The sequence below is a fragment of the Hylobates moloch genome, unplaced genomic scaffold (genome assembly GCF_009828535.3).
Source record: "Hylobates moloch isolate HMO894 unplaced genomic scaffold, HMol_V3 SCAFFOLD_11, whole genome shotgun sequence".
In the NCBI taxonomy this organism is placed as follows: Eukaryota; Metazoa; Chordata; class Mammalia; order Primates; family Hylobatidae; genus Hylobates; species Hylobates moloch.
Genome location: NW_026652286.1, coordinates 45,059,474 through 45,076,023, shown reverse-complemented (window position 1 = coordinate 45,076,023; position 16,550 = coordinate 45,059,474). Strand labels below are relative to the sequence as shown.

Here is a 16,550-nt window from a genome sequence, read left to right as displayed (position 1 = left end):
CCCATCCTCGCTCCCATAAGGAGCATAAGAGTTGTTCCAGGAACATATGCATGGCTGCCTGCCAATGGGCCAGGGATAAAGATGGGTAGCCACAGCTGAGGTAAGAGCTGAAATTGACCTAAATTAACTGTAATTTACTCCCCAAATCTTCCTCTGGGAGTTGCAAGTCCACAATGGCTTCTACAATTCTAAAATAATTGCATCAAACAGATCTTGCCGCAGTGTGATTGTTGTCTAGGTTGGGAGACAAGATTCCTAGTCCTTTCTGCTCTGTCTTATTCTCAGAATTTGCTCCTACAGTAGTCTTGTAAGTGGTTTCCGTATCTTTTGTTTTCCTCCAAAGTTGTTTCCTACATAGCTGTGAAAATGACCTTTTAAAAATGCAAATTGATTTTTATCTCCTTATTTAAAAGTTTTCAATGGCATTTTATCGTTTTTAGTGTACTACGCCATCATATTTATGGTGCCCTTTCTGGTCTTCGTAGTTTGTCTCTTGACTACCTTTCTACTTTCATTGCTGTATGTCATGCTTCCTGTGTTAGTCCGTTTTCACACTGCTATGAAGAGCTACCTGAGACTGGGTAATTTATAAAGAAAAGAGGTTTCATGGACTCACAGTTTCACGTGGCTTGGGAGCCTTCAGGAAACTTATGGCAGAAGGCAAAGGGGAAGCAAGGCATCTCTTACATGGTGGCAGGAGAGACAGAGAGAACGAAAGGGGAAGTGCTAAACTTTTAAACCATCAGATCTCATGAGAACTCACTCACTATCATGAGACCAGCATGAGGAAAATCTGCCCTCATGATCCAGTCTCCTCCCACCAGGTTTTTCCCCTGACACATGGGGATTACAATTCTAGTTGAGAATTGGGTGGGGACACAGAGCCAAACCATATCATTCCACCCCTGGCCCTCCCAAATCTCATGTCCTTCTCACATTTCAAAACACAATCATGCCTTCTCAACAGTCCACCAAAGTCTTAACTCATGCCAACATTAACCCAAAAGTCCAAGTCCGAAGTCTCATCTGAGACAAGGAAGTCCCTTCTGCCTATGAGCCTGTAAAATCAAAAGCAAGTTAGTTACTTCCAAGATACAGTGGGGGTACAGGCATTCGGTAAATGCTGCCATTCAAAATGGGGGAAATTGGCCAAAACAACGGGGCTACAGGCCCCATGCAAGTCTGAAACGTAACAGGGCAGTCATTAAATAGTAAAAGCTCCAAAATAATCTCCTTTGACTCCATTTCTCACATCCAGGGCACGTTGTTGCAAGATGTGGGCTCCCAAGGCCTTAAGCATCTTTGTCCTTGTGGCTCTGCAGGGTACAGCCCCTGCAGCTATTTCACAGGCTGCCATTGAGTGCCTGCGGCTTTTCCAGGTACATGGTATGAGGTTTTCTGGGATCTAGAGGACGGTGGCTCTCTTCTCACCCCTCCAGTAGGCAGTGCCCCTGTGAGCATTCTGTATGGGGGCTCCAACCCCACATTTCCCCGCTGTAGTGCCCTGGAAGAGGTTCTCCATGAGGGCTCTGCCCCTGCAACAGACTTCTGCCTGGACATCCAGGTGTTTCCATACATTCTCTGAAATCTAGGCAGAGGTTTCCAAACCTCAGTTCTTATCTTCTGCACAACTACAGGCCCAATACCATGTGGAAGCCACCAAGGTTTGGGGCTTGCACCCTCTGAAGCAACAGCTCGAGCTGTACCTTGGCCCCTTTTAGCCACGGCTGGAGCTGGAGCAGCTGGGGTGCAGGGCACCGTGTCCCAAGGCTGCACAGAGCAGCAGAGCCCTGGTCCTGGGCTACAAAACCATTTTTCCTTCCTAGGCCTCCTGGGCCTGTGATGGCAGGGAGTGCGGTGAACATCTCTGAAATGCCCTAGGGACATTTTCTTCATTGTTTTGGCTATTAACATTTGGCTTCTTTTTACTCATGCAAATTTCTGCAGCCAGCTTGAATTTCTCTGTAGAAAATTGGTTTTTCTTTTCTACCTCATGGTCAGGCTGCAAATTTTTCAAACTTTTACACTCTACTTCCCTTTTAAACATAAGTTCCAATTTTAGACATTCTCTTTATGACTGGATATGACTGTATGCTTTCAGAAAAAGCCAGGTTACATTTTGAATGCTTTACTGCTTAGAAATTTCTTCTGCCAGATACCCTAAATCATCTCTCTCAAGTTCAAAGTTCCACACATCTCTAGGGCAGAGGCAAAATGCTGCCAGTCTCTCTGTTAAAGCATAGCAAGAGTGACCTTTGCTCTAGTTCTCAATAAGTTCCTCTTTTCCCTCTGAGACCTCCTCAGCCTGGATTTCATTGCCCATATCACTATCAGTGATCAATGGTTTTGGTCAAAACCATTCAACAGGTCTCTAGGAAGTTCCAAACTTTCCGACATCCTCCTCTCTTCTTCTGAGCCCTCCAAACTGTTCCAACCTCTGCCTGCTACCCAGTTCCAAGGTCACTTCCACATTTTCAGGTATTTTTATGGAAATACGCCACGTCTCTCGGTAGCAATTTTCTGTATTACTCCATTTCCACACTGCTATAAAGAACTAGCTGAGACTGGGTAATTTATAAAGGAAGAGGTTTAATTGACTCACAGGTCTGCATGGTTGGGGAGCCTTCAGGAAACTTAAAATCATGGTAGAAGGCAAAGGGAAAGCAAGGCATGTCTTACATGGTCACAGGAGAGAGAGCGAGCAAAGGGGGAAGTGCCAAACTTTTAAACCATTAGATCTCGTGAGAACTTACTTGCTATCATGAGAACAGCATGGGGAAAATTTGCCCCTATGATCCAATCACCTCCTAGCAGGTCCCTCCTCTGACACGTGGGGATTACAATTCAAGATGAGATTTGGGTGGGGACACTGAGCCAAACCATATCACTTCCCTTAGACAGTTAATTCTCATTTGTCCTTCTGATCTTGAATCATATGTAGTTCTCAATTAAGTCTATTTGAATATACGAACCACCTCCCCCTATCTTTATACTTCTTTAGAGCACTGTATATCTGTTTTATATATTCTACATTATTTTTATACTCAGTTTCTTTTATTTTAAAATAAATTTTGTTGCATATATTTAAGGTATATGATATGATGTTATAAGATATGATGTAAAATGGTCACTATAGTGGAACAAATTAGCATCCATTGTCTCACAGTCAGTCATTTTGCCCCCAGTGGCAAGAGCAACTGTAATTATTCATTTAGCAAAATCCTGAATACAGTACACTATTAACTATAGTCCTCATACAGAATATTTCATTTTTCTGTGTAGGCTGGGTATGGTGGCTTATGCCTGTAACCCCAGCACTTGGGACCCCAAGGTAGGTGGACTGCTTGAGCCCAGGAATTTGAGACCATCCTGGTCAACATGGTGAAACCTCATCTCTATCAAAAACAAAATAAAAAAATGAGCTGGGTGCTGTGGCACACACCTGTAGTCCCAACTACTCTAGAGTCTGAAATGGGAGGATCAATGGATCCTGGGAACAGAGTGAGACTCTATATCAAAATACATACATACATACATACATACATACATACATACATACATACATAAAATGAATCTCTGTAATTCTTTAGTCAAAACATGGAACATATCTGTGTTTTTTAGTCAAAACATGGAACATATCAGTAGGTATATATACCACACATACCTACTGTTATATGTGGATGGTTATGGGAGAGCAGAAGGATGTTACTCAGTTGGTACATCATATAGCATAACACATTAAGATTTGGTTTTTGACTGAAATACTATATAGCTTTAAAAAAATTCTTAGTCATAAGGATATACCAATTTAGAGATATAGTTTAGTCACAAGTATACAGATTATAATCCTACAAACTAATTCCAAGGAAATTTTTAAAAATTTTTAAATTCTATTTATTTAATTTTTAAACTTTTATTTTAAGTTCAGGGGTACAAGTGCAGGTTTGTTACATAAACTTGTGTCATGGGGGGTTGTGGTACAGATTATTGCATCACGCAGGTATTAAGCATAGTACCCATTAGTTATTTTTTTCTGATTATCTCCCTCCTCCCACCCACCACCCTCCAAAAGGCCTCAGTGCCTGTTGTTCCCCTCTATGTGTGCATGTGTTCTCATCATTTAGCTTCCACTTATAAGTGAGAATATGTGGTATTTGGTTTTCTTTTCCTGCATTAGTTTGCAAAGGATAATGGCCTCCAGCTCCATCCATGTTCTTGCAGAAGACGTTATCTCATTCTTTCTTTGTGGCCGCATAGTATTCCATGGTATATATATATATATATACCACATTTTCTTTATCCAGTCTATCACTGATGGGCATTTAGGTTGATTCCATGTCTTTTCTACTGTGAATAGTGTTGCAGTGAACATATGTGTGCATCTATCTTTATAATAGAATGATTTATATTCCTTTGGGTATGTACCCAGTAATGGGATTGATGGCTTGAATGGTATTTCTGTCTTTAGTTCTTTGAGGAATCGTGACAGTCTTCCACAATGGCTGAGCTAATTTACACTTCCACAAACAGTGTATAAACATTCTTTTTCTCCACAGCCTTGCCAACTTCTGTTATTTTTTGACTGTTTAATAATAGCCATTTGGACTGGTGTTAGTATCTCATTGTGATTTTGATTTGCATTTTTCTAATGATCAGTGATATTGAGCTTTTTTTCATTTGATTGTTGGCTGCATGTATGTCTGTTTTTGAAAAGTGTCTGTTCATGTCCTTTGCCCATTTCTTAATGGGGTTGTTGTTTTTTTCCCTGTAAACTTGTTTAATTTCCTTATAGATGCTGGATATTAGACCTTTGTGGGATGCATAGTTTGCAGTATTTTCTCCCATTCTTTAGGGTGTCTGTTTACTCTGTTGATAGTTTCTTTTGATGTGCAGAAGCTCTTAAGTTTAATTAGATCCCATTTGTCAATGTTTGATTTTGTTGCAATTGCAGCAAAATATATATTGAACTAGATGTCTCTGACTCTAATTCACCCCCATGTAATTTATTCTCATTTCCCCTTCTTATTTCTAAGTCCCACTCCCACATTGAGCTTCTACCTTCTGCCATCTGTTTACATATTTGTTTAATCCCAGTATATGTGTACCACTTTTCAGAATTTTTTACCTGTGCCTAGTGAGAAACAACTTTATCAACTAGTGTACAATGTTTATATACAGTTTTTTTTGTCTTTAGTCATAGTTTCTAGCTAAAATACTTTTTTCCAAAGTTTCTTGGATCCATTTATAAACACATTATTTTACAGAATTATAAAATTTGCCCCTTCATTCCCCATACCCATTTATGAGGTTATGTCTTACATTTTGTAATGCAATTGGATTTGTCACAGTCTGCATTCTATCTTGGGTTCCCCCAACCAGTGGTAGATTTTTTTTAATTTACGTATATTAAAAGTCATTCTTTGTCTCTTATCAATGTTCTGTGGGTATTGTCAAAGTTCTTTGGGTTTTGACAAATGTATAGTGTTGCAGATCCACTACTACAATACCATGTATATTAGTTCACCACCCTTAAAATTCTTCCCCTAGCAAACACTTCCTTCTCCCCAAACGCCTCAAAATCACTGATCTGTTTTCTCTATCAATTGGTCTTTCCCAGAATGTCATATGAATGGAATAATACAGTGTGTAACCTTTTTAATTTGGCTTCTTTGACTTAACAAAATGCATTTTAAGATTCATCCAAGTTATGTGAATTAATAGTTTGTTTCTTTTAATTGCTAAATACTATTCCATTATAATTATGTACCACAGTTTGTTTATCCATTCACCTACTGAAGGACATCTTTGTTGCCAAGCTTATCAATAAAACTGCCAGAAGCATTTGTGCTCACGTTTTTGTGTGAACCTAAGTTTTCAAATCAGTTGGCCAAATACCTAGAACATGATTGTGGAAGTCTCTGTTCATAAGAAATTTCAAAACTGTCTTTCAAAGTGGCCATACTGTTTTGCATTCCCACCAGCGTTGAAGGAGTACTCTGTAACTCTGCCTCCTCACTAGCGTTTCTTGCTGTTAATTTTTTGGATTTAGCATTCTAATAGGTGTGTAGTGGTACCACATTATTTTAGTTTGCATTTCCGTAATGACAAGTGGTGCTGAACTTCTTTTCATATGCTTGTTTGCCATTCTTATATCTTCTTTGATGAAGTATCTTTTCAGATCCTTTGCCCATTTAAAAAATGTGTTGATTTTTTTCTTACTGTTGAATTTTAGGAATTCTTTATATATTTGGACTTCCTTTATCAGATATATGATTTGCAAGTATTTTTTCCTAATTTGCAGCTTGTCTTTTTATTCTCTTTATAGTGTCTTTCCCAGAAGAAAGAGTTTAATTCTGATAAGGTCCAATTTATCATTTTTCTTTCATGTGTCTTGGTTCTGGTGTTATATGTTAAAACTTTTCACTAAAGATCAGGGAGATTTTCTTCTCTGTTCTTCTAAATGTTTCATAGTCTTATGCTTTATATTGAGGTGTATGAATCATTGTGAGCTAATTTTTGTGTAACTTGTGAGGTATGTGTCAAGGGTTTTTGTTGTTGTTGTTGTTTATGGTCATTCAGTTGTTCTAGCATCACTTGTTGATTGAGACTATCCTATCTCCATTGAATTGTCATTGCCTCTTTGTGAAAAATCAGTTTACTATATTTGTATGGGTCTATTTCTGGGATCTCTCTTTTGTTCCACTGATCTATCTGTCCATTCTTTTGCCAACATCATGCTATCTTGATTCTTGCAGCCTTCAAGGTATACCTTGAAGTCAGGTAATGAGAATGCTCTGATTTTGTTCTTATTTTTCTGAGTTTTGGCTATTCTAATACCTTTATCTTTCTGAACTATTGATTGAGATTGCCTTGAATGTATAGATCATATTGGGAACAAATGAGATCTTAACAATATGAAGTCTCAAGTCATTAACATGGAATGTCTCTCCATCCATTTAGATTCTTTTATTCTTTTCTTTCTTTCATTAGTATTATGGACTTTTCCACATATAGATTCTGCAAATATTTTGTGGGATTTATACCTAAGTACTTCATTTAATAAAATTTCAAATTCCAGTTGTTCATTGCCTGTATGTAGGAGAGCAGTTAATTTTGAAATATTGACATTGTATCGTGCAACTTTGCTAAACTCAGTTATTAGTTCCATGAGGTTTTTTTTGTAGATTCTTCAGGGTTTCTTACATAGACAGTCATGTCATCTATGAATAAAGATAGCTTTATTTCTTCCTTTCCCATCTGTATGCCTTTTATTTCTTTTTCTTGCCTTATTGTACTAAGTAGGGCTTCCAGTACAATGTTGAAAAGAAGTGTAACAGAGAAAATCTTTGCCTTATCTCTATCTTAAGGGAAAAGCATTCACTCGCCATTAAAAGTATGGTGTTAACTTTAGTTTTATGTGTGTTGTTTAGTTTTGGTTTTTATTTTTTGCTTTTTTTCTTTGTTGAGACACAGTATCACTCTGTTGCCCAGACTGGAGTGCAGTGGTGCAATCATGGCTCACTGCAGTTTTGACATCCTGGGCTCAAGTAATCCTCCCATCTCATTCTCCTCTCCCTCTCCTGCCATACACAAAAGTAGCTAGGGCCACAGGTGTGCACCACCAAGAAACTTTTTTTATTATTTACAGAGATGGGGGTCTCCTTGTGTTGCCTGGACTCAAGTGATCCTCATGACTCCACCTCCCAAAGTGTTGGGATTACAGGTGTGAGCCACCACGCTCAGCCAGTTTTTTGTATATATCCGTTATTAGGTTAAGGAAGTATTCTTCTGCATCTAGTTTTTTTTAGAATTCTGTCATGAATGTTCGGGGTACATGTACAGGTTTGTTACATAGGTAAACTCATGTCACAGGGGTTTGTTGTACAGATTATTTTGTCACCCAGGTATTAAGCCTAGTACCCATTAATTATTTTTCCTGATCCTCTCCTTCCTTCTAGCTTCCATCCTCCAAAAGGCCCCAGTGTCTGTTGTTGTCCTCTATGTGTTCATGTGTTCTCATCATTTAGCTCCAATTTATAAGTGAGAACATATATTATTTAGCTTTCTGTTCCTGTATTAGTTTGCTAAGGTTAATAGCCTCCAGCGCCATCCATGCCCCTGCAAAGGACATGATCTCATTCTTTTTTATGGCTGCATAGTATTCCATGGAATGGTGTATATATACCAAATTTTCTATATCCACTTTACCATTGATGGCCATTTAGGTTGATTCCATGTATTTGCTATTGCTAATGGTGCTGCAGTGAACATATGTGTGCCTGTTGTTTTTTTTTTTATTCTATGTTTGGTCTTTAAATCAAATAGGATAGGTCATTTATAATGTCAGTAGATAGGCCAGACACAGTGGCCTGCACCTTTAATCCCAGCACTTTGGGAGGCAGAGGTGGGAGCATTACTTGAGGCCAGGAGTTCAGATCAACCTGGGCAACATAGTGAGACCCCATCTCTACAAAAAATTTTAAAACTTAGCTGGGCACAGTGGCATGCACCTGTAGTCCCAGCTACTCTGGAGGCTGAGAGGCAGGAGGATCACTTGAGCCCAGGAGTTCAAGACTTCAGTGAGCTATGATCATGCCACTGCCTTCCAGCCTGGGTAACAGAGCAAGGCCCTGTCTCAATGTAAATAAAATGTCAATAGATCTTATGTCTTATATATACTTAATTTAAATAAAATTAATCTTTATTTTTATAAATGGGAAAAGGCTAAAAAATACCTTTAGTGTTTAATATATATAACATATTATTATATGAGATTAATATTTCATTTCGTCATGAAATTATGGAAAAGTAAAGACAATTTATTATGTAATTTAAAATAATATACTTTTTTTTTTTAATCTTACATAATCGTATACCACACAGAACAATGAAGAATATTTTAAAACTTTCCTTTAGGATGGGAGTGAAGTTCTGTATTACTTTTAAAGTGATTTAAGAATATAGTAAAGGTAATAATTGCGTAATTTGCATTAGTTTAAGAAATATCCAACTTATGCAGTGAACTTGTTCATTGTTAAAAGATCATTTGCGTAACACCAGGAATTTCATGACAAAATGGTATAGTATATAAAGAATATGGTTTCCAAAAATTTTAAAGAGCCATCTAATGGCAAACCATTAGTAAAATTTAAATACTAGTTTCTCTATAGGCTGAGGGATGAAATGGATACAGAATTACCTGTGCCAGAGCCATAGAGCACTCTTCTACTCAGCTTGCTGTGATAAATTGGCCAAAGGTTAAGCCATGATTCCATTTCCTAGTGTCTACTCAACAGTGGCTCTCTTTGTGTTTCTTCACTTGTTAAAGCAATACAGCAAGTGTTATTGAGAGGTAAAACAAAGCAAGCCTAACATCAGACACTGATGGCTTTTTAAAAGTTGGAATCGGATGTTATTGCATGTTTCAAAGAGTATATTGATAGTACATCTTTATGGAAGCCACTGCTCTAGAGTGAACTGAATTGCAAATCAAATCAGCATTATGCATCAGTGATGCTCAGGTAAATATAAATAAATATTATGTTTAGTGGACCAATTTTAGATAGTAGTGCTGTGGGCTTGGAGAATGATTTGAAAAAAACTTTTTTTAAAACCCTTTAAAAAATTGCAAGACATAGGCTTATTTTCCTTAGCAAATTAATTAGGCTGGATTTTGTTTTCTATGTAAGTAAACCTTTTATTCATCAAATGTAGCTTCAAATATAATGTATAGAGGAAACTAGTTAATTTAAGCATAGAATGCTTTCAGAAACGTGCAGTATTATTTAGGACCTTTACTATAATAGCCCCAGAGTATGTCTGAGCATCCATGCAGATTAGATCTTGAACAGCTGCATGGAGTACACAGAAGTCATGATTCCTGCCTCTGTGAACTAACTTGAATAAAGTCTTTCATCTAAAGATCTCATTGTTTGTCTATTTCATGAATCCCTCATCTCATCTCTGAAGGGCTCATTCAGTTTAATACAGTTTAGCTTTGTGGTTTAGAGCTCTAGAAATTGCTATTGTAATTTATAATGCACAAAGTTAACTAATTTCATAATTTAAAAAAATAGATAAAGTCCACTCTAAAATGATTTCTTTTACAAAGACATAGTAACTTTGGATTCTAGTTCACACCTAACTAGTTATGAACTGTATGATTTGAAGTAAAGTGTTTATGCTTTTAATGTCCAATTTCTCTGTGGTGATAACAAAGCCTAACATAGAGTTAGGAGAAATAAACGTGTGAAAGTGCTTAAGTTTATTTGTTCCTGCATAAATTTAGAGCGCTGTCATTCTGCCTTCTGTCTTAATCCTGCTCATGAACTGAGGCTCATCTCATATTCTATGTTCTGTGTGATGTGTTCTGTAAACACTTTAACGGTGATTAAACTGAAAAAGTCACTATCATGTCATTTAGATGTGATTTGAGAAAATACCAGATGATCTTTTCCTCATTTGGGTACTTATATCACATTTTGCCACTTGTTTGGCAGTAACCCATGTGTTGCCTGGAATATTATGTTGTATACTTGTTATTCTTCTCTACAGATAATGAGTTATTTGAATTCTGAGATCTTGACTTAATTGAACCCTCATAAAAATTAATGTGTAGTGCTTTCTAGGTATGGAGTAAACTTCTATTATTTTTAAAAGCTGCTTTGGAATACCCACACACATTTCTCTTAAAATAGTGAAGATGGTCAAATTTGACTGTAATTTTACCAAGGAATTTATTATATTAAAGCCACCTGGTCGTAATCATAATCTCAGAAATCTGATGCAGTTATTAAAAAATTTGAGTACATGAAAATTAGGAACCAGAGAAGTTTTTATTCAAAGACTTCTAACACAGAATGGCAAAAACATAAATGGAGATGGGCACTATACATTAGAAACAGAATAATGTAGGTGGCATTTATCCATGCAATCAGTGGATCTTATCAGTATCAGCTAAATTCTAGGTGATCTGCTATAGCTGGGGATATAATGATTAAAAAAAAAAAAAAAAAAGACAAGATCTGTACCTGATGGAGCTTATAGAGTGAACAGACAAATATTTAAACCAGACAGTAACAATGTATGATGATTATGCATAAATAGAGTTATGTGAGAGGGCCAGAGGCGAAGATACTTTGCATACAGTGATTAGAAAAGGCCTTTTAGAAAAAGACACAAATAGTAAGACCCAAAGAATGAGAACTTGCCTAGATTGTGGTCTCCGGTTTCTCTCTGAAAGCAATCAGGATTCCTTGGAGAACTAGCTTATTGCAAGTCTGGGCCAGGAACTGTAAAACAACAATAACAGCAACAACAAAGACACGTTCAAAGTCTATTTGGGATCATGATATGGGAGCCAACTTGGAGGGGCTCTGACAGACCACAGATGTGACCATTTGAGCATCAGAAGAAAGCAACTTTAATTAATTGGAATGCATCTATTATTTAAAATACATGAGTTCATAATGTTACTTTAAAAATTCATTGTTCATCTTTGGACCCAAATATTGGACATTCAAATATTTATCCTGTCTTTCCTCCAAGAACTGTATCTCAATATAACCAAATAGTTCATGAGGGATAATTCTTTATAGAATTATAGCTAATAAATGTAGAAAGAAAAAGCTATTATACTTTAATGAAATGAAAATAAGTACCTAGGCAATGACACTTTTCACATTTTCCTATATATATTTGTGATTGTTTACGTTAGGAAATTTAAGTATCAGATTAAAAGGGAAGGGTAAGAATTTAGCAAGTAGGAATAGGAGTGGTTAGAAGATATTTTCATGCAACGGGAGCAGTATGAACAAGGTGCAGAGGTGAAAAACTACCATACATATTCACGGAAGACTTAGTATTTGGAGCTTCCAAAGTACAAGATATATTAAGTGGAACTATTACGGATGTGTAGTTGTATACAAGTTCTCAGAATACACAATACTTAGAAATAGTGAAACCAAATTGTTGCCAAGTTTGGGAGGAACTTGAGATTCAAGCTAATTTGACAACAGACCTTAATAGAAAGGTACCATGTAGAGTGTAGTGTTGATTTTACTTGAGTAATTTTTGCCTAAAGCAGGTAGTTGATTAATAGATGTGATTGTTCTTCATTTCAGCATTGTGTTCTTTTTAGTTATGTGTATAGAAATAAGTATCTCAATGTTAATGATTTCTATAACCATTACATTAGGCCCTGTTATAGTGTTAGGGGACCACATATATTCCTATCCAAAAGTAATACATTGGCCGGATTTGGTGACTCATACTTGTAATCCCAGCACTTTGGGAGGACAAGGGAGGTGGCTTGCTTGAGCCCAGAAGTTGAGCCATGGGCAACATGGTGAAACACTGTGTCTACTAAAAATACAAAAAATTAGCTGGGCTCAGTGGCACATGCCTGTAGTTCCAGCTACTTTGGAGGCTGAGTTGGGAGGATTGTTTGAGCCCAAGAAGTTGAGGCTGCGTTGAGCCATGATCGCGCCACTGCACTCCAGCCTGGGTATTGGAATGAGGCCTTGTCTCAAACAAACAAACAAACGAAAACAAACAAGCAAAAAACCAAACATAATACATTGTATAATTGGAATGAGCAGAAAATCAATTCTTAACAAAATGGTCTTCTCAATTCAAATCCCTGTACCTCTCCCTGATACCTATTATAGATAAACATTCTGTTTTATCCAGATTTGTGTTGTGTAGATAATAGTAAGTGGGCAAATTTCTTTGTAAAACAGTTTATTTTGTTGTTTGAAGTGACTTGTGCCACGGTATCATTTAAAAAGAAAGACCCTTAAAATCTGTCTTGAGAATTAATAATATGGAACAGCACCAAAATTTGTTCATTAATTTTACATGCCAGTATATATCTGTCTACTTCAAATTGAATTTGTTTTTCTCTTTCCTGGTATATGAGAGTTTGGCTGCTGAGATTTAGTAAGCTGTGTTCCCTGTGACATGCCAGAGGTGGTTTGTTTTTATGGCTAGTCAAATAGTTAAAAGTGAAAGGCATATCAATGAAGTTTCGACTTTCTTATCCTTATACTCACCCTTTTCCTAAAAATGGAGACAAGAGAGGACTGGACAATAATGAAAAAAGGTTGTAGTGTTCTACCATTTATCACTGTTTTTTGTTTGTTTGGTTGGTTGGTTGGTTAATTGGGTTTTTTTTTTTTTTTTTTTTTTGGCAGAGCCTCACTCTATCACCCAGGCTGGAGTGCTGAGGCCCAGTCTCGCCTCATTGCAGCCTCTGCCTCCTGGATTCAAGTGATTCTCCTGCCTCAGCCTCCCAGGTAGCTGGGACTACAGGCGCATGCTACCACACCCGGCTAATTTTTATATTTTTGGTAGAGATAGATTTTCACCATGTTGGCCAAGCTGGTCTCAAACTCCTGACCTCAAGTGATCTGTCTGCCTTGGCCTCCCAAAGTGCTGGGATTATAGGTATGAGCCACCACGTGCAGCCTATCATTGTTTTTTTTCACTTCTGAATTAAATTTACGTTTGGAAAAATGAGATTTTCTAAGTCATGTATTTTAAGGAAAAGAGCTTCCTTTGTGGCATAATACTTATTTTAGAAAAAATATGTATTTTTTAACAGGGTATCCAGAAGTTGGCTAGTCAATACCTGAAGAGAGATTGGCCTGGAGTAAAAGCTGATGATCGGAATGATTACAGGTAACTTAGTAGTTTTTGCCTATTTTCTTTAGAAATGGTTTTACTTAAAGCTATGTCACATATAGATAATGTAACACTCTAGTTTTTAAAAGAATTACTTCTTTCCTCTGCTATGTTTTTGCATATAATTTCAAAATTATCAAAATTTTAATGTTTTATAACATTGAATAATCTAAAATAGATTGTAATCTATATAAAATAGATCATTTTCATGTCTTATATAAGCCAAGATTATATTTTATATAATTAATTATACCCCCAATTGAAAAAGACAGCAGGTGACAATGGAACACAAATTGCTGAGTGACCTATGATGAAACACATTATTGTGACGGTGATGAAACAAGATCGTATATGTTCTGCAATCTTCATTGATACTTCTGAAATAAATTCTAAATATGGAAAGATGGAGTTTTTGTGAGACTGGGGGAAAACTTTCTAATGTATTGTAAGGAAAAGAGCTTCTTTTTAGCACAATACTTATTTTAGAAATATGTATGTGTGTTTGTATTTTTAAATATAAACAAAAGATTTAGACGTGGCTAGTTAATATCCCACATACGAATTGTAATGAAGGTGGTTGAGAATGGAATACAGATGGTGTCCTTAGTGACCTACTGGTATCTTAAAAGTGTATGTTTGTTTAGAATTTGGTTTCTTTTGGCCAGGTGCAGTGGCTCACGCCTGTAGTCCCAGCACTTTGGGAGGCCAAGGCAGGCGGATCACCTGAGATCAGGAGTTCACGACCAGCCTGGCCAACATGGTGAAACCCTGTCTCTACTAAAAATACAAAAATTAGCCAGGCGTGGTGGCGGGCACCTGTAATCCCAGCTACTTGGGAGGCTGAGGCAGGAGGATTGCTTGAACCTGCGAGGCAGAGGTTGCATTGAGCTGAGATCATGCCACTGCACTCCAGCCTGGGCGACAGAGTGAGACTTCGGCTCAAAAAAAAAAAAAAAAGAATTTGATTTCTTTTTTGAGGGCAATTTGGAAGTATTTATTGTCTTTTACGCTCAGGAGTTGTCCTTTGTGTTGAAGGACCCAGAAGTCAGTGACCTCAGAGCTTGCAGTCTGGTTAGGGTTATGACCAAATACCCTTCAAACAATAGCAGAGAATCCGAGGTAATTAAGAACTTAGTATTGAAGTGCATGGTTTAGAGTCTGAATATGAAATCAAGCTGTTGAATTGTCAGTGATGATTGACATCAGATAATTTCTTTTTTTTTTCTTTTTTTTGCCAATATGACTGTCATTTTTATTATTATTATTATTATACTTTAAACTATCGTCTTTAGATTAGGTATATCTATTGTGTCCTCCCCCTCCCCACCCCACAAAAGTCCTGGTGTGATTTCCCTTCCTGTGAATTCCCACCTATGAGTGAGAACATGCGGTGTTTGGTTTTTTGTCCTTGCGATAGTTTACTGAGAATGATGGTTTCCAGTTTCATCCATGTCCCTACAAAGGACATGAACTCATCATTTTTTATGGCTGCATAGTATTCCATGGTGTATATGTGCCACATTTTCTTAATCCAGTCTATCGTTGTTGGACATTTGGGTTGGTTCCAAGTCTTTGCTATTGTGAATAGTGCCGCAATAAACGTACGTGGGCATGTGTCTTTATAGCAGCATGATTTATAGTCCTTTGGGTATATACCCAGTAATGGGATGGCTGGGTCAAATGGTATTTCTAGTTCTAGATCCCTGAGGAATCGCCACACTGACTTCCACAATGGTTGAACTAGTTTACAGTCCCACCAACAGTGTAAAAGTGTTCCTATTTCTCCACATCCTCTCCAGCAGCTGTTGTTTCCTGACTTTTTAATGATCGCCATTCTACCATTCAGGACATAGGCATGGGCAAGGACTTCATGTCTAAAACACTAAAAGCAATGGCAACAAAAGCCAAAATTGACAAATGGGATCTAATTAAACTAAAGAGCTTTTGCACAGCAAAAGAAACTACCATCAGAGTGAACAGGCAACCTACAAAATGGGAGAAAATTTTTGCAACCTACTCATCTGACAAAGGGCTAATATCCAGAATCTACAATGAACTCAAACAAATTTACAAGAAAAAAACAAACAACCCCACCAAAAAGTAGGCGAAGGACATGAACAGACACTTCTCAAAAGAAGACATTTATGCAGCCAAAAAACACATGAAAAAATGCTCACCATCACTGGCCATCAGAGAAATGCAAATCAAAACCACAATGACATCAGATAATTTCTTAAGAATGTGGCAATGAAGCTAGAAAACTGAAGGATATATGATAAGAAACCCTAATAGTTCTTCACAGTGGCCTACTGATATCATGGAAGGTGTCTTGAGAGCTATAAATAATAGAACAGTATGATTGCAATAGGGCATATTAAAGCAAAACAGGGAATAAAAATATTAATAGATTTTCTTCATGCCTATAATCCTAGCACTTTGGGAGGCCGAGGTGGAAGGATCACTTGAGGCCAGTAGTTCAAGACTAGCCTGGTCAGTATAGCGAGACTCCATCTCTACAAAAAAATACAAACATTAGCTGGGTGTGGTGGTACTTGCCTGTAGTCCCAGCTACTCAGGAGGCTAAGGCAAGAGGATTGCTTGAGCCCAGGAGTTCAAGGCTGCAGTTAGCTGTGAATGCACCACTCCCCTCCAGCCTGGGTGACAGAGTGAGACTCTGTCTCCCAAAAAAAGGCCGGGCACGGTGGCTCAAGCCTGTAATCCCAGCACTTTGGGAGGCCGAGGCAGGCGGATCACGAGGTCAGGAGATCGAGACCATCCTGGCTAACATGGTGAAACCCCATCTCTACTAAATATACAAAAAAAAATTAGCCAGGCATTGTGGCGGGCGCCTGTAGTCCCAGATACTC

At 37.6% G+C, this 16,550-nt stretch overlaps 1 protein-coding gene across 3 annotated transcripts in view; it reads left to right on the top strand.

Annotated features, from left to right (window-relative positions):
• FCHSD2 (FCH and double SH3 domains 2) overlaps positions 1–16,550 on the top strand; it is a 339,951-nt gene that overhangs the window by 122,090 nt on the left and 201,311 nt on the right. For all 3 annotated transcript variants that reach the window (XM_032166892.2, XM_032166893.2, XM_032166894.2), the window contains exon 4: positions 13,604–13,680. In XM_032166892.2, the coding sequence (XP_032022783.1) occupies positions 13,604–13,680 (77 nt within the window). The remainder of the gene's footprint in view (positions 1–13,603; positions 13,681–16,550) is intronic.